Source organism: Callospermophilus lateralis, chromosome 1 (assembly GCF_048772815.1).
Source record: "Callospermophilus lateralis isolate mCalLat2 chromosome 1, mCalLat2.hap1, whole genome shotgun sequence".
In the NCBI taxonomy this organism is placed as follows: Eukaryota; Metazoa; Chordata; class Mammalia; order Rodentia; family Sciuridae; genus Callospermophilus; species Callospermophilus lateralis.
Window position 1 is genome coordinate 146,078,766 of NC_135305.1, and position 23,123 is coordinate 146,101,888.

The 23,123-nt window shown below is 53.9% G+C and overlaps 2 protein-coding genes across 4 annotated transcripts in view; one reads left to right on the forward strand and one right to left on the reverse strand.

The window, feature by feature from the left end:
• The window catches only part of Sart3 (spliceosome associated factor 3, U4/U6 recycling protein), a 38,636-nt gene extending 22,516 nt beyond the window's left edge, over positions 1–16,120 (forward strand). For both annotated transcript variants that reach the window (XM_077108898.1, XM_077108899.1), the window contains exons 8-19: positions 475–613; positions 1,057–1,164; positions 1,836–1,913; positions 2,045–2,103; positions 3,138–3,247; positions 6,761–6,873; positions 7,963–8,039; positions 8,544–8,706; positions 11,318–11,772; positions 12,138–12,290; positions 13,493–13,683; positions 15,221–16,120. In XM_077108898.1, the coding sequence (XP_076965013.1) occupies positions 475–613; positions 1,057–1,164; positions 1,836–1,913; positions 2,045–2,103; positions 3,138–3,247; positions 6,761–6,873; positions 7,963–8,039; positions 8,544–8,706; positions 11,318–11,772; positions 12,138–12,290; positions 13,493–13,683; positions 15,221–15,398 (1,824 nt within the window). In that variant the 3' untranslated portion in view covers positions 15,399–16,120. The remainder of the gene's footprint in view (positions 1–474; positions 614–1,056; positions 1,165–1,835; positions 1,914–2,044; positions 2,104–3,137; positions 3,248–6,760; positions 6,874–7,962; positions 8,040–8,543; positions 8,707–11,317; positions 11,773–12,137; positions 12,291–13,492; positions 13,684–15,220) is intronic.
• Positions 16,121–17,580: 1,460 nt separating this feature from the next.
• Ficd (FIC domain protein adenylyltransferase) lies at positions 17,581–22,883 on the reverse strand. Of its 2 annotated transcripts, none has more exons than XM_077105241.1 (3): positions 22,796–22,883; positions 21,056–21,414; positions 17,581–20,202 (listed from the first exon to the last, which is right to left on the reverse strand). In XM_077105241.1, the coding sequence occupies exons 2-3, from the start codon at positions 21,354–21,356 to the stop codon at positions 19,130–19,132; spliced, it is 1,374 nt and encodes a 457-aa protein (XP_076961356.1). In that variant the 5' UTR covers positions 21,357–21,414; positions 22,796–22,883; the 3' UTR covers positions 17,581–19,129. The 2 variants fall into 2 exon arrangements, with proteins under 2 accessions (XP_076961356.1, XP_076961355.1); XM_077105240.1 differs by having other exon boundaries at positions 17,581–20,205.
• Between the last annotated feature and the right edge of the window lie 240 nt (positions 22,884–23,123).

Genomic DNA, 23,123 nt, shown 5'->3' on the forward strand with positions numbered 1-23,123 from the left:
CTTTCCCCTTTTGTGTTATTTTGAAGCATATTCAAAAATGATACTTCATTGAGAAATATCTCTATGTACATACAAAAGATCCTTTTTATATAAAAGGATGCAGACATGGTTCACATGTTAGGATTGGTTGATGTCTTTTAAGTCTCTCTTACCTAGGTTCTCCCCACCCACTCCTCTCTTATCTACTCCCCTGGTAAAAGAGAAACTGGGTCACAAGAGACTTAATAATGGAAATTTCTCTTATCACTTGATTGTGCTGACAGTGTCTAGTTGATGATGAAGTTTTTTTTTTTTTTTATTGTTGTTGCTGAACCTTGTATTTTATTTATTTATATGTAGTAGTGAGACTTGAACCCAGTGCCTCACATGTGCTAGGCAAGTGCTCCGTAGCTGAGCCCCAGCCCCAGCCCCAGCCCGATGATGAAGTCTCAACAAGAACATTTTGTTTTCTCACCCTGGACTTCTTTCTCCTAGGATCGGCAGCTGAAAGTGAAGGATCTGGTTTTGTCTGCACACAGCCGTGCTGTTAGGAACTGCCCCTGGACTGTTGCCCTGTGGAGCCGCTACCTCCTGGCCATGGAGAGGCATGGAGTGGAGCATCGAGTGATTTCTGGTGCGTGTGTTTTTGTGGGAAGACTTTCAGAGCTTTTTGTCCCAACTGAGAAATGGAACTGGGAAAAGTCATGAAGTTAGCGTTCCCCAGGGTTTTCTTGGAATATTGAGTACTAGTGACCAAAGGGGCTCTGAGTGGAGGTAAGCTGGCTGTGTTGGTGGCTCCTAGATCTTTCCAACATGCTAAGACTAATTGAGATCATTTGTAAAGAAGCAATGGTCTGTTCTCCATCCGGGACTCTCCTTGCAGGGCGTCTGTGGAGTGAGGCCTTCCAGAGCACTGTCGGCGGTGTCGTGTGAGCCTCCCTTTGGAGCATATTTCTCCAGCTTATCTCACTTCTGTTTTCTAAGTCATGAGGTGCTCTGTAGTCAGCAGAGCTTGTTAACTTTATATGAGCATCTTTTTGAATTGGCACTGAATCCTGACCTTTTCTCCAACTTCAGTGACCTTTGAGAAGGCTTTGAATGCTGGCTTCATCCAGGCCACTGATTACGTGGAGATCTGGCAGGCGTACCTGGATTACCTGAGGAGGAGGGTGGACTTCAAGCAAGGTACCGCAGCACCCGCTCTCCCTGGAATTGGGCTTCTCCCGACACCTCCTGGGTGCCGTGGTTTAGTTCCCCAGGCCAGGCCTTGGCACCCTCCACCCCCGGGCATCAGTGCGCTGTGGAGAGGTGCCCAAGGTTCCTGTGGCTCCTGCCAGCCTGCAGCCTCTTCTCTCAGTTTTCACTTCTTCTTCTTCTCTCTCTTTTTTTTTTTTTTTTAATAAGTTCCAGATAGTTTTTAAAATAAGGCTGATGATGTCCTTTAGCTGTTTGGCTCTCTGCAGGACCCCTGCTTGATGCCCAGCTCCAACCTTGCTCCCCCAAAAGAAAAGAGGAACCCCAACGTGCGTGTGGGCACCGCGCGGTGGTTATTTTGTGCAAGTGGCCTTCAGCCGTGCTGCTCCTGGCCTCCAGCTCATTTGGGGAGACCCCCCCCTCCTGCTGTGGTTCCCCACGTCCCCTGTGTGCACCTCTGGCTCTGCCCTCTGTCCCCACTGTGTCCTTCCCCCATCTCTTTCTTCCCTTCTGTGGGAAGGGCGGGGACGGGGATGTTGTTTCTGGTCTTCTGCCTGATGCCAGGCTCAGGGTTGGTCTCCAGGCAGGTATAGGATTAAATGACAGTAAGAAAAGTGGCAGCCTGGGTGACTCTGTACGACCCTTTTTGCGATTTCCAACAGACTCCAGCAAGGAGCTGGAGGAGCTGCGGTCGGCGTTCACGCGCGCTCTGGAGCACCTGCAGCAGGAGGTCGAGGAGCGTGAGTCCTGCCCGCCTCGCCCCGCCACCTGCCCGCCTGTCCCCTGCCTCCCTGCCCTCCCTGTCCGCCTGCCCAGCCGACAGGGTTTGCCTCGGACTCCTTTCTGATTTGCACTAATTCCATTCTTAAAGGGTTCAATGAGAGTGGAGATCCGAGCTGTGTGATCATGCAAAACTGGGCTAGGATCGAGGTAAACCTGTGGCCATTTCTTGAGTTTCATTCACTTCTGAGGGGTCCTTATTAATAGTGTTGTGGAATACAGTTAGAATCCTGGGGTGTTCTAGAGTCTTAAGGATTTGTGTTATTTACCTAGCATGGTGGACATTTTTTTTTTTTTTTTTTAAGCTGTCAGTGGATCTTTTATTTTATTTATTTATATGTGGTGCTGAGGTTCGAACCTAGGGCCTCACATAAGCCAGGCGAGGGCTCTCCCACTGAGCCTGAGCCCCAGCCCCACCCTGAACATTTGTTTTTGTCTTGGTGGGAACAGCCTCTGGGCCATGTGGCTAGGTCCTCTAGGCTGCGCGAGTGCTAGGTCCCCCTCCCTTGTTGCTTCCTGCGTGGGAGCGGACTGTGTATGGGACTCGCACAGAGGCTGTCTGCGCTGCTCAGGTCTTAATCCAGGCAGAAGATGGATGATTTGGCAAAAATATGAGTGGATATAGGGAATGTTATTACCGATCCAGGGACATCAAACTGATTGAGTTATGGAGTACTCTCTGAGCAAGAGTCAGGCCAAAGCAGCTCACACTTGTCGGGTAGTTTCCGTATAGGGGGTCTGGCTTGTGGGTACTTTAAGGACGAGGATCCCAGGCTCAGAGAGGTTGGGCAACGTGCTCAGGCTAGGGGCCTTAGGTTAGGGGGCTTATAAACTGGTGTCTAATGCCAGGTCAGTCGTTCTATCTGTGCATTGCTCTGAACTTGAACCCTTGCAATGAAGCTCAGTAGAAACAGAAAGCAAATGAGCCTCCCATGCTGTTGAGTGGGCGCTGGAGTGTGCCGCTCTGTTCACAAGAGGCCTCGGCAGGTCCTCTGAGGCTTGCCGCAGCAGAGGGCACCAGTGGTTGGCCTGTTGTCACTGGGGGAAGCCTGGAACCCTCTGGAGTGCATGCGACGCTGGTAGCAGTCGGGGGCTCCTCAGGCGTGTCTGTGAGCAGGCTTTCTGACAGTGCTGATGTCGGGATGGCCGGGTCCTTCCTCACTGGGCTTGCTGCTGCCTCGCAGGCGCGACTGTGCAATAACATGCAGAAAGCTCGGGAACTCTGGGACAGCATCATGACCAAAGGAAACGCCAAGTACGCCAACATGTGGCTGGAGTACTACAACCTGGAAAGGTAACTGCCCGGGGCTGGAGGGGGTGCTGCTCGCCAGGCGGACACTGGTGCTCCTTCATGGGTGACTCCTGCTGCGTGGGCTGGCCCCTTGGGATGGCCTGTCCTTATCCCTGTCTGGCCAGTGGGCGGGGCTGGAGAAGCTAACAGCATTTTGTGGGGGACTCTTCAGGCCATGGGGCTCTTTTTTTTTTTTTTTTAATTCTTTGTTCTTTTATTTGGACATGAATATTTTATTTGACTCTTTTGGGATCTTTTTAAAAAATTATATTTGATAAGAAAATAGCACTAAAAAGCAAAGAGAAGAAAATTCAAAGTAATTGAAAACTTGTGACTCATACTTAACCAGTGTCAGTTCATGTTTATTTTTGTGGCAGTAGGGACACAGCCCAGGACCTCGCCATGCCAGACAAGCTCTCTGTCATCGAGCTACATCTCTAGCTTGTTTGTTAGGGTTTTGGGGTATATTTTTTGAGACTTTTTGGTGCTCAAATTTCTTTAAAATGGAAAGGCAGTTATAGCATACATAATTTTCAAATCTTTAAAACTGTTGGAATTAGATGATCTGTCCAGTAATATTTATAACATGGGGAAGGGACAGAGAATGTGACCGGCTATTCTGTTCAGTATGTGTTGGATATTATATGTCATATGTATTTCTGTACTACTTTGTTCCTTTTTTGAGTGTTTTACTATTTCCCTTATTTAAAAAAGCAATTGTGCTCAAGTTGAAAAAGCACAGAGACAAAATTATATGATAGAAAAGTCTATGGTGGAAATTCTTACCCTGACCCCAGAGAGGGCCACTTTTGGAGCTTGTTGACTGTTTCTCTAGATTAGTGGTTCTCACGCCTTTTGGTCGCAGCACCCCCTTACTCTGTTAAAACTGGGAGGCCCCAAAGAGCTTTCGTCTGTATGGATTATATCAATATTCATCCAATTAGAAAAACAGAAATTTAAAATATATTTTTTGTTAATTCTTTAAAAATAATGTCCATTACATTTAACATAAACAACATTTCTTGGAGAAATGATTGTTTTCCAAACTCTAAAACAGTTTAGTGAGAAAAGTGGTTCGGTCTTCTCTTTTTGCTGTCTCTTCAGTTTGCTTAATGGAAGACAGCTGAATTTTTCTGTCTGTTTCTTCATCTGCTATGATTATTCTCATTGGAAAGTATAAAGAGAATTGGGCCTCACACCAATGAGGTTAGGAAAGGGCTGTTTAGCAGTCTTTCAGTTAATGGTAGATATCCTCCTTCCAGACTTGGCTGAATGCACCACTGGAGTGCTCAACCTCTGAGCCACACCCCAGCCCTTTTTCATTTTATATTTTGAGACAGCCTTGCTAGGTTGCTGAGGCTTTGGATTTGTAATCCTCCTGTCTCAGCCTCCGGAGCTGCTGGGATTATAGGAGTGTGCCACCATGCCTAGTTTAAGTAATAAGTTCTTTTTTTTTTTTTAAATTATCTTAGGCTGGGAATATAGCTCAGTTGGTAGAGACATTGCATGCACTGTGTGCAGCACCACAAAATAAATAAGCAAATAAACAAATTAAGGTAAATAAATATAAATATGTGAAACACAGATCTCAGTATTTATAAATAATAAAATAAATATCATTTTTATGTACAAATAATGAAATAATATGTAGTATCTATCTATCTATTTTTTATGATGGTGCTGGGGATTAAGCCCGGGGCCTTATGCATTCGAGGCAAGGCAAGTCCTCTACCAACTGAGCTATATCCCCAGCCAAGAAATAGGTTCTTAAATGTCATTTAGAATGTATACTGAAATATTCCCTAATTAGTTACCCTAATTAGTTACATTAATATCTATGTGTCTAGTTTGCACTTAGGTTTTTTTTTCTTTTTTGGTGGGGTGGTGGTGGGTGGGGAGGGTTGCTGTGGTGCCCAGGTTGCTTTCAAACTCTTGGACTCAAGTGATCAGGACAGCCTCAGTGCTGGGATCACAGGCACATGATGCCACGCCTGGCTGTAATTTACACTTTGAATGGACTTTTTTTTAAAATTGTTTTTTAGTTGTAGATGAAATCTACCTTTATTTTATGTATTTATTTTTATGTGGTGCTGAGGATCAAACCCAGCGCCTCACAGGTGCTAGGGAGCGCTCTCCTGCTGAGCCCCAGCCCAGCCCTGCATGGACTTGTACGTGGTGCTGAGATTCTGGACATCGTGCTTGATGATCTTGCAGCTTTCCACGTGTTGACACATTCCATTCTACAGTATAAAACACTGTATTTGTTCACATCCTTACTGCACTTGGTAGAAAAGTCTTTCAAGTAGGAATGTTTCAGACTCACAGTGGCACATGCAGATTTTTTCAAACTCTAATTTTCACCTAGAAGCTCTGATTGTTTTTGGTTCCAGGATTGAATCCCGGGGCAGTGAGCCACTGAGCCACATCCCCAGCCCTTTTTATGTAGAGTCAGGGTCTTGCTGAGTGCTTAGGGCCTCGTGAAGTGGCTGAGGCTGGCTTTGAATTTACGATCCTCCTGCCTCAGCCTCGAGTTGCTAGGGTGACAGGCGTGCCGAGCTGTGCCCAGCCAGCAGCTCAGATTTTATCCCTGGCAACAAGTGGCATCAGTGGTTTTCTCTGGTGTGGCAATCTGACTTCATTAATTTTCGGAAGTAACATGTGAAACACAGTCTCAGTGCCCATAGCTTGTCATTCAGCTGTTCTTTCAAGTAAAAACTGTTCTGTGAAAAAAACGTGACCAGTTCAGGTCGTGACTCAAATAGTGCCACACACTTTTCTTTGCAACACTTTTCTTTGTCCCTCAGTGTCAGCAGAGGTGCTTTATGTGTACTTCCCAGTGTGTCTCACAGAATATTAAACAGGTGTGTCTGCCTTACTTTGTATGAAGAGCCACCATGCAAATGTCACACAGTGAACAAATCCAGTGACATTTGGGTCCTCTGACTTTGCAGACCCCCAGAGAGGGTCCTGGAGCCAAGAGATCTCGGGGTACATGGGTCGTACTTTGGGAACCACACTCTGAATTTTTTCTGAGTGTCTTAATCCATTTTCACAATATTTGTGTACATTGGTACTTTTTAAAAAACAAATGGGAACATAACTGAGGTTGAGAGCTTGTTTCGTGTGTCGCGACTGGTGGCATCTTTCCACATCACCACCAAATGCTCTGACTGAAGGCGTGGCGGGTGCGTCCCCCTGGTTGGACTGCGTGGGATTTCTCTAGGGACTTGTCAGGTGACTAGACCTGCTGGGCCTCTGCCCCACGTGTTCCACCTCCATGTGCTACAGAGACGGACACCCTGGCTGCTGACTGCACCCTGGGGACATTTTCCAGGGGCACTTGCAGGGCCGTCCCGGGAACGCCTCCCTGGGAGGCTGGGGGGACTGGTGGAGGCAGGAGGAAAGCGGGGTCCCCTGGGAAACTAGTTTCTGGGGAACCCACCGTGGAAGCAGCCCTCCCTTCCTGTGCACTTTGCTTTACACCTGGTGGCAGCGACTCTCTGCTTCTTGTCCTAGGGCGCACGGCGACACACAGCACTGCCGCAAGGCTCTGCACCGGGCCGTGCAGTGCACCAGCGACTACCCTGAGCACGTGTGTGAGGTGCTGCTCACCATGGAGCGGATGGAAGGTGCGACCTCGGCCCCGACGGGCTTGGATTCCACCTGTTTGGGGCTCTGTCTCCAGTGGGAGCATCTTTATGGTCTGTAAGGACCACCTGTGGCCCTGTGGCCACTACGGCCCGGCAGGTGGTGCTGTGTGATTAGACTGTCATGAGACCTCACGGAGGGAGTAAGCTCTGGGACTCTGCTCAGTCTCCAGCTGCCAGGCTCTGTGGTGTGCCCCCAGCCCAGGGCTTCTTGTGGTGCTCTGTGCTGTCCTGTATGTTATGGGACACTTAGCCACATTCTGGCCTCTGCCTGTTAGAAGCTGTAGCAGCCCTCGCCCCAGCCAACCATGACAATCAAACATGCCCCCCACGTCATCAGATGTCCCTTGGTGGAGAGCCCTGCCCTAGCAAGCGCATTGTGTGCAGTGCCAGGGTGCTCGGAGCGGCAGCAGCCCCTGAGTTCTGGCGTCACGCTCGTGTCCCTCGTGGAATTGAACGAGAGCCAGGAGGGACCAGCGAGAATTTATCTGCGGGCATTTGTCTGGTTTGGGGGTGTGACCCTCAGTCCTGGAGATCAGACCCCCAGACAGCAACAGGAACAACTCTGCAATACTTTGTCACTCTTAACGTTGTTTGGTCTTAGTGCAAATCTCTCGTGACCTTTCATATCGGAGTGTTTTCATGATCTTTGCCGTAAGAGGTCAGATCCTGGCTTTCAGGTCATAAAAGGGGCGATTGAAGCATATCTGGGACGATTTGAATTCTAAACTTTTGAAACCTACGTGAATTAAATTTTTTTTTTTTTTTTTTAAAGAGAGAGAGAGAGAGAGAGAGAGAGAATTTCAATATTTATTTTTTAGTTTTCGGCGGACACAACATCTTTGTTGTATGTGGTGCTGAGGATCGAACCCGGGCCGCACACATGCCAGGCGAGCGCGCTGCCGCTTGAGCCACATCCCCAGCCAGTGAATTAAATTTTTAAAACGAGGAACTCTCCAGTTCTTGTGATTAGGGAGGGGTGGCTTCTGGAGGTGTGGGAAAATAAGACAAATGTGTTTTTAAGTCCTTCAAAAACAGAAGGCGTAAACTTTTGCTTCTCTTCCCATCAAGGTACTTTAGAAGACTGGGACATAGCTGTTCAGAAAACTGAGACCCGGTTGGCGCGCGTGACTGAGCAGAGGGTGAAGGTAACGGTGATGCACGTCGGGGTCTCTGGAGCCCCTCGAGCTCTTGCCTGTTTGGTGTGGGTGTTTCTCTTCAAAACCTTTAGGCCTTTATAAGAGATGCACGTGAGCCATAGGTCTGTGAATTATAAAATACTGTATCAGTATTTCAACTTGTATCTCTTTACATTCACTGAACACTTTGGCCTTAACCATGAGTACTGTTCACTTACTGGGGGAATTTTGGCCCTCAAATTCATGGGAATAGATGGGAAAGAATGAGAAGGAGCCTCTGTTGGCCTTGCTAGGGGCCCTGGTCCTGTGGGCCGATTTCTCCTTCCTCTTGGGGACAGGCTGAGGGCGTTGTGAGCATGGGCTTGAGGCCCAGACCCTGCGGGCCTTGGGTGCCGGCGGTGGGGCCACTGGCAGCGCCTGCCCACCCGTCTGCCCTTCCCCTTCCCTGTCTCGTCGTCCTCTCACAAGCCGGGTGGGCTTCGGGCTGTGCAGCGCCTCCCCTTGCCCTTCCAGGCTGCAGAGAAGGAGGCGGCTCTGGCGCAGCAGGAAGAGGAGAAGGCGGAGCACCGCAAGAGGGTGCGAGCCGAGAAGAAAGCCTTGAGAAAGAAGCAGCAGCCGGGCGGCGGGGACAAGCGCAAGGCCGAGGAGGGCCAGGAGTGGGGCGAGGACAGCGAAGGTAGAGGGCTGCTCAGAGGCTTTACTTGACACCCCCAAACCTCCAGAGAATTCTCAAAAAGGGTACAAAGACCTTCTCCCCGGCCCACTTGAGGATGTGTGCCCATGCGCTGCCCACCGCCCGTGGACTTCTCAGAGCATGTCCTGCAAACCTGGCCGCCGTCGGGGCCCGGCTGGGTGCGGTGCTGCCCGCCTGTAATCCCAGCAACGGGGGAGGCTGAGGCAGCGGGACGCAGATTCCAGGCCTTTCTTAGAATAGAAAGCAAAAAAGGCTGAGGTGTGACTTAGTGGTTAAGCACCCCTGGGCTCAGTCCCTGGTACCCCAACCCCCAAAACCAAGAGCCAGGAGCAGCTCACCTCCATTCCTGCCTGTGGATCCTCAGACCCCCCAGTGCCTGCCTTTGGTGCTGCTGGTGTCCTTTCAAGTAGGAGGACCTAGTTTTGTGTTGAGCTGTCCCGTGTCTCGAGTCTCCTCCGGTCTGGAATGTCCCTTTGGCTCCCATGACCAGGACACTTGAAGAAGTCAGGCCAGTTACTTGGGGAAGGTTCCTCTGTGTGGGTTTCCTGAAGGCCCTCATGCCCAGTCAGGTCATGCCTCTTCGGCAGGAATAGCACCTTCCCGTTGAATCCCTTCCGGTGGCATGTGATTTGGGTCACTTTGGTGATGTGGCTGAGGTGGCGCCTGCTGGCTTGCTCTTTTCTCCTGACGGGCCTCTGCCTTACTGAGAGGAGATAAGATCCGGTTCCTCTTCACTTCTGAGTCCTCCTCCGTGTCACAGGGATCATGGACCCCGGTTCTCCCCGGTTACAGTCTGTTAGTGTGGTCATTTATGTTAACATAGTTTGGCTCTAGGAGCTCCTGCGAGCGGGCCTTCGTGTCCTTGGACCTGCTCTTGTGTCCTTTCAGGCCGTGCATCCCTTTGTGGCCCAGCCTAGGGTCCCTGTTCTCCAGGGACACTGCGTGGCACTGGGCAGGTGCCAGGTGTCCTCACTGCTGTTGGGGATTGTGCTCCCAGGCCTCTGAGTGCTTGTGCTGGGGACGCCTGTTTGTGTTCATGTGGGAGTTGTGTAAAAGCGGGTCCTGGGAACCCCGAGTCCACACGAGCGCCTGCGTGTCCAGCCGACACACAGGGTTCCTTCTGGTTTTCTGCCGTTTAGTGCTCACGGTGCCCTTCTCTCACCTGAGAAACCTGCTCCTGTCACCCTCAGCATGCTCACCTGCACTGTCTGTCCCCTGGCTGTGTGCCCGGCTCCTGGCCTGCTGCTCCCCTCGCCTCTGGGCCTCCTGTGCCCGCTCTGGGTGCTGCCCTCCACAGCCGGTGTGCCCGGCACTTGGGCTTCATGTCCTGTCAGGCCATTGCCCAGGGCCCTCCTGCCTGGGTGTCTTTCTCTCCCTCCCACCCTGACTGCTTTATCCCAAGCTGGGCTCCTGTCATCAACCCATGTACCCAAGTCCCCCTCCCACTGGGCTCCAGTGCCAGCACCAGCGCCGTGCCCCACAGGCGCCTCCTGGCCCAGCCCCTGGTGGTGTTGAGGCTGGGCTCCCAGCTGGTCTTTCCCGGGAGGTGAGGTCTGAACTAATCCAGGGAAGTCCTGTCACAGTTAAGGATCGTCTTGGGACATTAGGGCCTCTGAGAGTTTCCCTAGCGTAGCTGTAGCCACAGAGGAGGTGCAGACGCAGCCTCCATTCCGTTGGCCTTTCTTGCACACGTATTTGGGCCTTCAGAAGTGACTGACTGTGGCCACTGCCCCCAGAGCCCCCAAGTTACAGGGTAAGGTGGATGGACTTGGGAGCAGTCAGGACTGTGGGGAGGTTGAGACCCGGACGGAGTCCAGAGGCGCCAGGCTCAGTTCCGTGCCAGGAAGCTTCGTGGGAAAAGGGATGCAGCTTCTGGGCCAGGACAGGGAGGAGGGGCCCCGGGCAGAGAGCTGCGAGGGAACATGGCTGCACGAACTGCTCTGCTCTGAGAGCGCAGGATTGGGTGTGACCCCAGATGCTGGCAGAGGGGCTGAGGCAGTGGTGGGGACAGGCCAGCCATGCAGCTGGGCGAGCTATTGAATACGGCTCGAGGGCTCGGGTGCCATCGGGGAGCAGCGGGGGGACTGATGGGAGAGCTGCTGGAGGCGAGGCCTGCTGGCCCTCTGCAGGGCCGTGGGGAAGGTCTGTTGCAGGACGCGAGGAAGCGCCCAGAGTGTCGTGGAAAGAAGGCCTGCGGCTGTGCTTTCCAGATGTCTCTGTGGCACCTGCACGTCCTTTACCGGGTGTGGTTTCTGTGTGGCTTTCAGGTCTGCCCTTGTGCTGCCCGGGCTCTGTGGGAGGGTAGAGAGACCCTGCTGACCCGAGGCGGGCCTCTGGCCACCCCTGCAATTAAGAGTGTACGTGGGGATGTGTCATTACTTCCCCGTGATGTGGCCCACGCACTGCATTGTAATGGGGGCTCAGAAAATTGCGGGGCGGGTCAGCAGGGTCGTGGAAGACCTCCAGGGGCCAGGGCCTGCCCCTGGTGTCTGCTGCAGACTCCTGTCTGTGGCGGGAGAGGGGTCCCCACACTGCGTGCTGAAGGCGGGCAGCCGACAACCAATCATCGCCGCTTGTCTTTTGCACACTGCAGAGCAGCCTTCCAAGCGAAGGAGGGTGGAGAACAGCGTGGCCCCAGCCGGACCAGAGCCAGCTGCGGGCCAGGAGAAGGGGCTCCCTGAGAAGCCTGCCCCCGTGGACGTCGGCCCCCCCTCCAAGCAGAAGGAGAAGGCCGCTGCCCTGAGGCGGGAGGTGCCCAAGGTGCTGCACGACAGCAGCAAGGACAGCGTCACCGTCTTCGTCAGCAACCTGCCCTACAGCATGGGGGAGCCCGCCGCGAAGCTCCGGCCGCTCTTCGAGGCCTGTGGGGAGGTGGTGGAGATCCGGCCCGTGTTCAGCAATCGCGGGGACTTTCGAGGCTACTGCTACGTGGAGTTCAAAGAAGAGCAGTCTGCCCTGAAGGCCCTGGAGCTGGACCGGAAGAACATGGAAGGGAGGCCGATGTTCGTGTCCCCCTGTGTGGATAAGAGCAAGAACCCCGATTTTAAGGTCTGCTATGAAGGGTTGCGCTCTGCATGCTCCCCCGTGCTCAGGTTCCACACGCCGCCCCGCAGGGAGCTGGTCTGTGTGGCACGGACACAGGGCGCGGTCTCCTGAGCTGGATCAGCTGACTAGGTGCTGAGTGGCAGGAGACCGTGCTGCTGTGGCTGCCCACCCGTCCTCTGCAAATGGCTGCTCTTATTCTTGCTATTTTTTGGAGGAGAAATTGAGGCCTGAAGTGACTTGCCAGGCGACTCTGTTACTAGGTTCAAATCCCAGGTCTGGCTCTGGGCTGCCTGGTGGGGCGTGCCCCGGGGTTACCGAGTCCGTGCTGCCTGACCTGATGGGGGTCCTCCCTTCCCGCCCTCCCCCAGGTGTTCCGGTACAGCACCGCCCTGGAGAAACACAAGCTCTTCATCTCCGGCCTGCCCTTCTCCTGCACTAAAGAGGAACTGGAGGACATCTGTAAGGCCCACGGCACTGTGAAGGACCTCAGGCTGGTCACCAACCGGGCTGGCAAACCAAAGGTCTGTGTTGGCGCAGATGGCGCCTGGCCTTCTGAGCTGAGGGGCTTCTGGCTTGTCTCCTAAGACAGGGTGGTGACATGATGGGAGGAGGAGCTCGCTTGGCTGCTTCCATGTGGATCGGACTAACTTTAAGTAACAAATGTACCAAAAATGAAAAAGGCATTTGGAAAGTAAATTTTAGCCTTCATAGAAGCCACAGTGTGGCCCCTGGCTGCAGTGTCACCACTCCCCCACTCTTCTCCTTCCCGGGCCTCCAGCCAGTGCCTGTAGTCCCTCCACTGGTCTGCTCTTCCCCCCTCCCTCCTGCCCCTCCACATCCTGTTAATTCCTCTTGCACCATGTGCGTGTGTGTATGCACACCTACATGTATATACAGGCATGTGTGTGTATATGTGCGTATTTTTTTTAATGATACGTGTGTTTTTTCACACAATACCTTTATTTTAAAATTTATTTTTATGTGGTGCTGAGGATGGAACCCAGTGCCTCACCTGTGCTAGGCAAGCGCTCTCCCTCTGAGCCCCAGCCCCAGCCCACGGTGTGTTTCTTTGAGACGGGGTCTTGGTGTGTCATCTAGGCTGGTCTCCAATTATTGTGTGCGAGTGATCCTCCTGCCTCAGCCTCTCAAGTGGCTGGGGCCTCAGGCGTGTGCCACTGCTCTTGGCCCTTTTGCACCACATTTCAAGTAGTGTTTTTTTTTTTTAAATATATTTTTTAGTTGTAGTTGGACATAATACCTTTATTTTGTCTGTTTATTTTTTTGTGGTGCTGAGGATCGAACTCAGAGCCTCACAGGCGCTGAGCCACAATCCCAGCCCCTCAACTCGTGTTTTTAAGCATGATTTTGGATTTCTTTTCAAACCTCACCCCCAGTCAGGTTGAGAACTGAAGACACTGAAGGGACTGATGAGGACCCCCGCCCCCTCTGGTTCTCCTCCTCGGGATCTCGCCCGTCTCTTTTTCTTCTGAGCAAGCCCAGGGCCTGCCAATCCCAGAAAGGTTTTTCTGGTGTGAAAAATCAGAAGGGCCGTCGTGAAGCCGAGTGGGGCCTGGAGTGAACTGTGGACAGGGGGTGTCAGCAGTGGGGGGGGACCAGCTGATGGGCTGTCTGCTGCTTTCCCAAGGACGCCAGGCTCCCTGGCCCCGGAAGGACGTTGTATCCTGGGTCTTCACGCCTGACGGCCCTGGTCTCTTCCCCCCAGGGTCTGGCCTACGTGGAGTATGAAAATGAGTCCCAGGCTTCGCAGGCTGTGATGAAGATGGACGGCATGACCGTCAAAGAGAATGTCATCAAAGTGGCCATCAGTAACCCCCCTCAGAGGAAAGTTCCAGAGAAGCCAGAGGCCAGGAAAGCACCAGGTGGCCCCATGGTGCCACGGCAGATATATGGAGCGTAAGTGTCCCGTGCCAGTCTGGTGGGGCTTGTGCTGGCAGCATGTGGCAGGGGGCCTCCAGGGCTGGGAGGTCTGGGAGGTCTGGGGAGTCAGGATGGGAGGCCAGGCCCCGCTTCTCCTCCAGTGATCCTGGGGGTTTTCTGCTGGAGCACGGGCTCCCCAGCGAGTCCCAGAGGGCGTGGGCCTGGGAGGCAGACCTGCTGCTGTTTGCCAGTTTACACGCGTCGTGTCGTTCATCCTGAAGTGAAAAGTGCTGAGGCAGGAGTTATTTTGAAGTCCCCTTTGCTGATTAACCTTAAGATAAAACCCTACGACTGTCCTGCTTGCCGTTCCTGGGTTGTGGCTGTCATCTCCACACTAGCTGGGCTTTTCTCTTCTCCTTGTGGGGCTGACAGGATGGCATGGTCACACGGTAGCGTCCAAGAGATGGCAGCCTTGGTTTGTTTTTTTTTTTTTCAATAAACAAAAAGGAGAACAACTTTATTTGACAAAAGTTATTTATGGTAGTTTTTTGCTCAGATAATGCAGTGGACAGCTGTGCTTTATCCTCCAGGTTTGTCTCAACCAAACCCAAGCAGAGGCTGCCCCAGCTCCTGGCCTGTCTTTTGGCCCAGTAACAATGTTATTCAGAACAAAAACATTTTGGCTAATAAAAATCTAGGGTGAGTTAAGTTACATAAAGATGGGGTGGGGCGCTGTCAGCAATGACACAGCAAAATAGAGGGGGTGTGGAGGACCGAGTGATGTTTCACTGGGGGACTCAGCAGGGCCTTGCAGGTCCAGGTGCAGCAGAGAGGCTGCCGCCTGGCTTCTGGCCACCTCCAGCCCCACGGCAGGGAATCCCCTGCCTCCTCCTACTCCTAGAACCTGCCTGTTCTAGGGCTACCTGGCCAGCAGATGGCCCGCTGCTCCCCCAGTGTGGATGCTGGGAGCTTCTGACAGTCCCATCCCAAGTTCCTAAAGGAACTCAGGCTACATGGCAAGACTTTGAGAAAAAATGGGGAGAAAAAAAAGGGGAAAATATTAAACATTGATCCAGCCCGGCTGACCCACCCCACCCCAGAACACAGTCAAACGGAAATCTCTGGCTGTCACCTTCTCTGCTCTTGGTCTAGGTTGAGTCGGTTCTGCTGGACTCCTCCTTGGCTGTGGCCATGCCCTTCTGTGCCCGATACAGAAGAGCCAATGAGATGGCAGCATTTCTTCCCACCGGCATGTCGCACCCGGCTGGTCTCCGCCTGAATCGTGAACAGGCAGAGTTTGTCGAGTGCTTTTCCTTTACTAGCCAGGACACAAGGCTCATCTCATTGGCCTTGTTTTTATATTTCATCCTTAATTCTGGCTAATTTAGACAGCTCTTTTTTTAATTAAATTTGTGTTTTGCGGTAGTGGGGCTGGAACCCGGGAGGCGGATACTAGAAGTCGCTCCATCCCCGTCCTTAACTTGGGGTGCTTGGGGCTCCCCTGGCTTGTTTCATGATTCAGTCCGGAGTCACGAGCCCTTGTTCAGGGTGCGTTCTGTGTCTGTCCTTGCAGGCGGGGGAAGGGAAGGACCCAGCTCGCTCTACTGCCGCGTGCCCTGCAACGCCCGGGTGCTGCTGCCGGTCAGGCCGAGAACGGCCCTGCCCCGCGCCCAGCAGTCCCCACCTCTGAGGCCGCTGAGGCGCCCAAGATGTCCAATGCTGATTTTGCCAAGTTGCTTCTGAGAAAGTGAAAGCGACGCTGTGAAGGACAGGAAATGCCTTATTTCCCGCTGGTCAGGCAGCCCACCCAGCACCCAGCACCCAGCAGCGCCTGGGCCAAGGAGGGGCCGTGCACACCCCTGTGTCCCTGGACTCCACGGGGCTCAGACGGGGCAGTGTCCAGGGGAAGAGGTGCCCAGTGCTCCCTCACATTGAGGGCAGTGGAGCAGGGCACGGCCTGCAGGGCACCTGTCCCTGTGGACTTTTGTGTCCTGAAGAATGAGGAGCAGAAGTGACACTGGAACATGGCTCTTGAGACCCACTTGTCCCAATGCTCCGGGCCACCTCTGGCCCTTTTTGTAAGACATTTCTCTCCCATCCTGCACAGCACACGTGCCCACTTTTAATTTTTAAAAGATGAGAAACGGCGGATGCTGGCGACTCACCAGAACGGCCTATTTTAGTAAGGGGCGGGGGCGGGGGTCCCACACCCAGCACTTGGTGGGCTTTTGTTCACAGGGGTTGTTTTTTTTCTATTATGTATTTGTAAACCACACGTCTACTGTTGTTTTATGTTTCCTAAAAGCAAAATATTTGCGACATGTGTTTTCTATAGGAATCCCGCGTGGACCATTTTCTTTGCTAGTGACTAGTCATTCTGGGTCTAGAGATTGGGGTTCAGCCTTGGGTTTTGTTTAAATACTTCAGTTCTCCCCAGTTAGCTTTGTTGATTAAACGGAGTTCTCTTGAGTCACCTTGCCGTGGTCCTCAGCTGTGCATCACAGACGGGCGTTTGGTCACGGGTCGCAGGTGTAAACAGGAGTTTTCTAAGTCAGACCTCCCGGGACTTTCCTCCAGCAGCGATGTGTCTTCAGTCTTGGACTGGAGCTCGTGGCGGTTTGACACTTAGCGTTTTTACCTCTCACTTCACCAGAAACTTAGCAAGTGGCCTGAAAGCAGCCTGGCCGTGCTGGGGCACCTCCCTTGACCCAGGCCCCTGGGAGCACGGTGGGGGCCCTTCCATGCAGTGGAGACCAGCTCCTCATCTGTTTGTTTTGTGAAGCTGTTTCTGTGCGTCAGCCAGGCTTTCCTGCATTTTTTGTAACTTTACATTTTTTTAAAAAATATATTTATGTGGTGCTGAGGATTGAACCCGGTGCCTCACGCATGCTAGGCGAGCACCGTACCTCTGAGCCACAACCCCAGCCCCATACTTGACATTTTTTAACAGGAAGTTTTGAACAGGCAGAACCATGAAACGTAGATAGACCTGCTTGCCTGTCTCCGAGTGCCAGCTCTCCTGCGCCCAGTAGGGCCCTCGCCGCACTGTCCCCTCACCACACTGTCCCTTCCACCACCTACTGTTACCTTGAGGCCTGCCCAGATAGCAGCTCATGCGTCTAACCTGAGAGAGAAGGACCTAAGGGCCAGCTGGTTTTCACCCTGAGAAATGTTAGCAGTGATACCTTAAGGTCACCGGCGACCCAGAGGGTCTAGTCAGCGTCCGCGTCTCCTTGGAAATGATCGCGGCTGATCATGTCTTAGGACCTTTGAGATGCAGGGTCCCCCTTGGTCTTTCTCTCACACAAAACAAACTCCCTTTTCTTGGCATTACCTCTGGAAGCAGCTCAGGCAGCTGCTGTTGGCAGTAGGAGCCTCGCATGGCCCTGGTGCCTCCTGGGTCCGTCCCTTTTCTGGTCGCTGTGAGGCCTGCTGGTGGCTAGGTGATTGGGGACTCCGAGGGAACCTGTGCCTGCCTGAGCGTCCTCCCCACTGCAGGGCCTAGGGGCCCCCTCTGGCTGTGTCCCAGGCCCTGCTCTGATCCCTGCTGTTGGCCGGAGCCCGACCTCACTTCCGCTGTCCATGTGGGCTTGTGATGGAGGAGCCTCTGGACACTCAGCAGGACCCTGGAGAAGCTGGCTGCTGTAGACGTGGGTTTCTGAGAATGTGAAGGGGCTTTTGTGATTTCCTCAGAAATCAAGAACTGGTGGTTAAGACAAACACGAAAAATCACTTTGAATCAGTTAAAAAAATCAATATTTCCTGCCCATTAGCCTGGGAAGGCAGTTCATGCAACCAGCTCTGTCCTGTCGCCTGATGCCACCATCCTAGGTCTGCTGTCCTGGGATGAGGTAAGGGCAGGGTGGCCGTTCACAGCGCCCTCTCCTTCTGATCACTGGAAATACCCTTTGAGTAAGGCGGCAGAGTCTGACCTTGATGTAATAAAATACTTTATTAGAGTCAGTAATTTGTTAAAATTAAAATAACATCCTTCACATGTAGCTAAAGTGCAAATTCTAAAGGACAAAGCACGCACTCCTGCCACGCTTCCTTGTCCCCAGTTACACACCAACACAGCAGAAGACACCACTTGGGTGCGGGCAGAGGGACCACTGCATACGCCTTTCCACTTATTTTTCTGAACCTTCCAGAAAACCACTCTGTGCCATGGTGAATGACTATAGACATTTGCTGCTGTCTGAGCAGTGACCGCATGGCTATCAGGAACTCAATCCTAAAAGCAAAGGTAGGACAGCACGTTGTGATTCTCGACCGTGACAAGTGCAGTGCAGCGTCACACTGCAGGCTCTGTCCCTGGGCAAGGACGCTGGTGAGTTTTGGCCATTCTGACACTGACTAGCAGCAGTCCAATTGGCACTTGTGCCACCTGTGATTGAAAGAGAAGATTCTATTTCTGTGAGATGACAGCTTGGAAACCTGGCCATATTATGTATGACACTGTCATTTTGCAGGTTGCTAGAAAAATACAGCCACTCGGAGGCAGCCTCTCTCGCTTCCTCGATGGGAGACTGGACAGCAGAGGGTGTGAGGTGAGGCCGGGCTGTGAGGGCGCAAAACCCCATGACAGGGACCCATCCTGGCTGTGGCAGGGCTCTAGCTCAGTATCAGAAATGCTTAATGGGCTGATGGGGCATCTTTCTTGGATATGCCCTGAAATCAACAGGGAGCTTGGAGGGGGAGGGAGGGCTGGCCTCCTGGGCTGCCAGGGGGTGGCTGACCCTGGGACGCTGAGCCTGAGAGAAAGCTCTGGGCCCCGCTGCTGTGAGTGGAGTGCAAGGAGAAGTTGATGCACTAAGAAGCCAGGCTGGCCGCCCTCCCCTCCCCAATTAGAAAAATAGTCTCCGAACGAAAAACAGCTTCCGGCACTCAAGTCTGCAAATTAACGGTGCTCAAAGAGCCTTCCCGGAGATGAGCAAGGAATCCCACTAGAAATGTCACATTCATTTCCTACCTCAAAACAGTGGCCTCCTGGGGAAAGCCACCACACTCGTCTCTTGGGAGGGGAGCCAAACCCCAAGAAGATGCTCTCTCTCCCAAGAACTGGGATGGCTTCTCCCCGGGACTGCTGACTCCCCTTAGAGCCACATGCAGCTCACAGCCAGCTTCAGAAAGACTTGGCCTCTCTCCCTGGCCTTAGTGCAAATTCTGCTCCAGAACCCGGGTTCTGGTCACACAGGAGCATCAGTGCTCCTGCGGTGGGAGGACCACCGCTCTGAGCAGCCACCAGCAGAGCCACAGTGGACACCACCCATGACTGGCTTGCTCGAGAGAAGAAAATAAATAACTGTTGAATTATAAATTATCTTAAAGAGACTAAGGCTTAATAATTTAGTTGTTTTTTTTTTTAACCAGGAAAAAAAAAAAGGTAAAGACTTTAAAGGTCTGTTCTGCTTCTGGAGATGCGAGGTTTCTAGAAATGCTGTCTCTTTGATCCCTTCCCTACCTTCCCTTGTCACCGGGGCTAGGGCTTCACGAGAAGGGTTTCCTTGAACCCAGAATGGTTGGGGTTGGCTTCCGGCAGCGCCACCGAGTAGTCGGTGGTGGCGAAGAGCAGGGTGTCCAGGGTGGTCTCGGTGCACTTGGCAATGAAGCGGATGAAGGGCCTCACGTCGCCCTCGTTGGCGGCCTCCAGCACGTGGTAGTACTCGGCCCGCTGCTCCTTGCGTATGGTGACGGGCGGGTAGCCGGCCTGCATGAGGATGAGGTTCATGAGCAGGCGGGACGTCCTCCCGTTGCCGTCGATGAAGGGGTGGATGTAGACGAGTTTGTAGTGGGCCAGGGCGGCGAACTCCACGGGGTGCAGGTGCGTGGCGTCCTCCGAGTTGAGCCACTGGATGAACTCGTGCATCTGCTTCTCCACGTCCTGGGGATGCGGGGGGATGTGGTGTCCCACCAGGACCTGGGTCGTCCGGAACCTGCCGGCCTCCACGGGGTCCACGTAGCCCAGCACCCGCCTGTGGATCTCCAGCACGTCGCTGGTGGTGACGGAGCCGATGCGGGACAGCAGGGTGGCGTTGATGTACTTCATGGCGGCGTGCATGCCGATGACCTCGTTCTGCTCCTCCAGGCTCTTGCCTGGCACGGCGTAGCGGGTCTCCAGGATGTGCCGGATCTCCGAGAGCGTCAGGGTGTTGCCCTCGATGGCCACCGTGTGGTAGATGTGGTGGTAGTAGGTCTCCTCCATGACCCTGCGCAGCGCCGAGTTGCCCTTGGGGATGGACATGACCTTCTTGACCTTACTGTCGATGATGCTGAAGTAGCGCTGGTCAATCTCCTCCACCAGCGGCAGCGTCCGGTCCCGGTTGACGAGCGCCTTCTCGTGGAAGGGCGAGATGGTCAGCGCCCTGGTGAACAGGTAGTCGGCGCGGATGATGTCCTTGTCTTCTTCTGAGAAGATGCCGAACTCGGTGAGCGCGTCAGCGAAGTCCGGGTCCATCTTGAGGGCGTGCAGGAAGAGTTTGTGCGCCTTGCCCCGCTTGCCCTGGCGCTTCATCTCCAGGGCCTGGTTCAGGGCCGCTCTGGCCTCCAGCTTACCTGCTGGAGAGAGCCGAGGCCCGGTCCCCATCAGGTCTGTCACAGTGCCCCGCGCCCCTGCTGTCCCCAGCCCTATGGGGTAGGGGCTGTCATCCCTGCTGCCCCAGGTCTGCACCCGGGAGGTACCAGCTGGGCCCCCTAGCCCTCCCAGGTCTGCTGCTGCCATGGCCAGTGGCTTCCCTTCCAGCCACGACTCCGGACAGGTGGCCTCCTGCCCCTTCCGCAGCTCAGCCATCTCTGAGGCTGGTCCTGGCCTCCGTCCCTCAGGCCTGGGGCATCAGTGGCTCCCACTCCCACTAGACCCTGTGGCCGTGGCCATCTTTTATCCCACAGGTTCGATCATACTCCCCTGGGGGACATCTGGCAATGTTTGGATGCATGTCTGGCTGTCACAGCTGGGGCACCTGGTGGCAAAGGCAGGCTCGCTGCTCCACCTTGGTGCATGAGGGACCCTGGTGGAGGCACAGAGCCCCACTCTGGACCTGGCCCTCCTTTCCCAGCCCCGTCCTGGCGACAGGTGTCAGCCATAGGTACTCCACTTCTCTGGGTCCCTCCGTGTCCCTGGGCTCTCTTCCCCTGTGGTCTCTGCCACTCACCTCTTCTCTTTGGACCACACCTGCTTAGCGTCAGCTCAGGACTGGGCTCAGGCACTCCCTCCCCCAGGAAGCCTTCCCGTGTGCTTCCCGGTCACCACCCCTGTGACACGGTCTCGGTCACCCATCAGCTTGCCTAGGCTGGCGCTCAGGGCTGACCTGCTCACCCCCACCCTGCGCCCTACGTGGAGTAAAGCAGGTGTTCTAGAAATAACTCTTGGATGAACAAGCACTGTGAAGAGGCTGCCTGTCCGTCTTACCTGGAGACGCCTTGGTCTTGACCACCAGCAGCTCTGCGTCCTGGGAGGTGACACTGAGCTCTGTGGATGGGCTGGTGCACTTGGTGACAGCATGCTGTGCCCTGTCCAGTTTGCTCCTGAGCAGGTAGAAGCCTTTAAGCACAGCTAAGCACTGTTCTTCCACGGTCCCCAGTGGCAGCAGCAGGGCCAGCAGTGACCCCAGTGCCATGCTCAGCACTGTCACCCATAGGAAACGGCCCCAGACTGGGACCCATTTCGGTTCAGTCACCGCCATCACTGTAGCCATTGGCACGAGTGTCATCTGGACTTGGGGGTTGACTCCATGCACGTGTCAACAGTTGGGGGAGAGAGAGCAGGATCTGTGAGCAACCAAGAATTGCAGGAGATGAGGCAGGGGAGTGGACATGTCCCAGACACTGTGTGACCCTGGATGGGGCGACAGGCTTGGTGACTCCCTGCACCTTCTTCAAGTTCAGAAGGGACCAGGAGTGGGGTAAGGCAGAGTGGATCTCTGAGGGGGAGGGCCCAGGATGGGAGGACTGGTGCCCGCTTTCAGGGCAGTGTGACAGGCAAGCCATGCTGCTATTGTGCCCATTGTTTATTGAGCATTTACTATATGCCAGGCTTAGCACCTGACACATATTATCTCCCGCAATTTTCATCAGCAACCCGAGGAACTGATGTCTGTCTCCCACTGTTGGGAGGTGAAGTGAAAAGCTGACAGCCCTATGACTTCAATTCAGGAACCTCCCAGATCTAAAGGACCCCTTTTCATCACAAATCTCTGTGGCCTCTGAACACCCAGTGTTGGAGACACACACACACACACTGGCCATGGCAGTTCTGAGGTCCATTCTTTGATGAGCATAACTGACTAGTGGCCTAATTTAATGCCATATGTGTGTCTGCCTCCTCCTACCAGCACCCTGATATTCAGCCACAGAGCCCACAATGCTGTCCCCCTCTCTGGCCTTCCTTTTCTCTCCTGCAGGGATCCCATCGAATGGTTGGGCAGAGGAACATCTCAAGGGGAACCAAGGTCCTGGGCCAGAGTGGGTGATTACTACACTTCAGTGACAGTGGCTGGTAGTGGGAGTAAAAGGGCCAGGCACGCAAACTAACAATAAGCATTTATTTGGCAACTATGGTGTGCTGGGGACTGAGCTAGATGCTACACAGCAGTATCTCATTTAATCCTCAAACCACCCTATAAAGGAAGAGCTAGCTACCTATAGCTCCATTTTACAGATGAAAGAAACCAAGGCACAGATAGGGCAAGTTGAGTTCCTGAAAGTCCATAGGGCCTTTCACCTTCAGTTATTACTAATAGGGGCTTGTGCTCTGCTCTGGAGTGGCCGGACGCGGACAGGCTTGACTGATCCCGGGACTCGGGGGCTGAGGGGGACACCCTGCTTGTGGCCACTGACATCTGAAACGGCTTGGTGTGCTGTGCGGGTACCGGTGGTCTGGGTGGCCTTCCCACCACGAAGGACAGGCTCCTCGACCCCGCTGTAAAGGCAAATTAGAGGTCGGCGGTACCAGGGGTGTGTGCGACCAGGAGCTGCGTTGCGGGGGGCACAATCTCTCGGCGCCCACTTCCCCAGAAGCGGGACACTGAGACCCGGAGAGGTAAAGGGACCGCTGTAGGGTCACTCTGCAGACTCGGCCCTTTGAGAATCCCGCCCAGAGCTCGCGGCCCTGACGCACCCTCAGAGCCCCTCGGGCAAGTCCCCTCCTCACCGCGCGAGGTGGCCGGGCCTTCCTGCCACCTTCCCGGCGCTCGCAGACTCGGCGGCTGCTGTTTTCCGAGACATCCTTCGCCGCCGGCCCTTGGCCCCGCCCTCTGAGGCTCGCCATTGGATGACCCGCCGTCCTCTTCGCGACGGATTGGCTTTCTTCACTTGTCCGTCCCTCGCATTTCCGGGTTTCCGCATCGGCGTCTGCTTCCCTGGTAAAGGCGCGCCGTGGGCCACTCCCATTGGCTGGCCCTTGTATTGGTCTCGTGCCGGCAACGGCCAATAAGCAGCGGAGAGGGCGGAGCCTAGGTCGCTGGCGGGAGGAGCGGGCG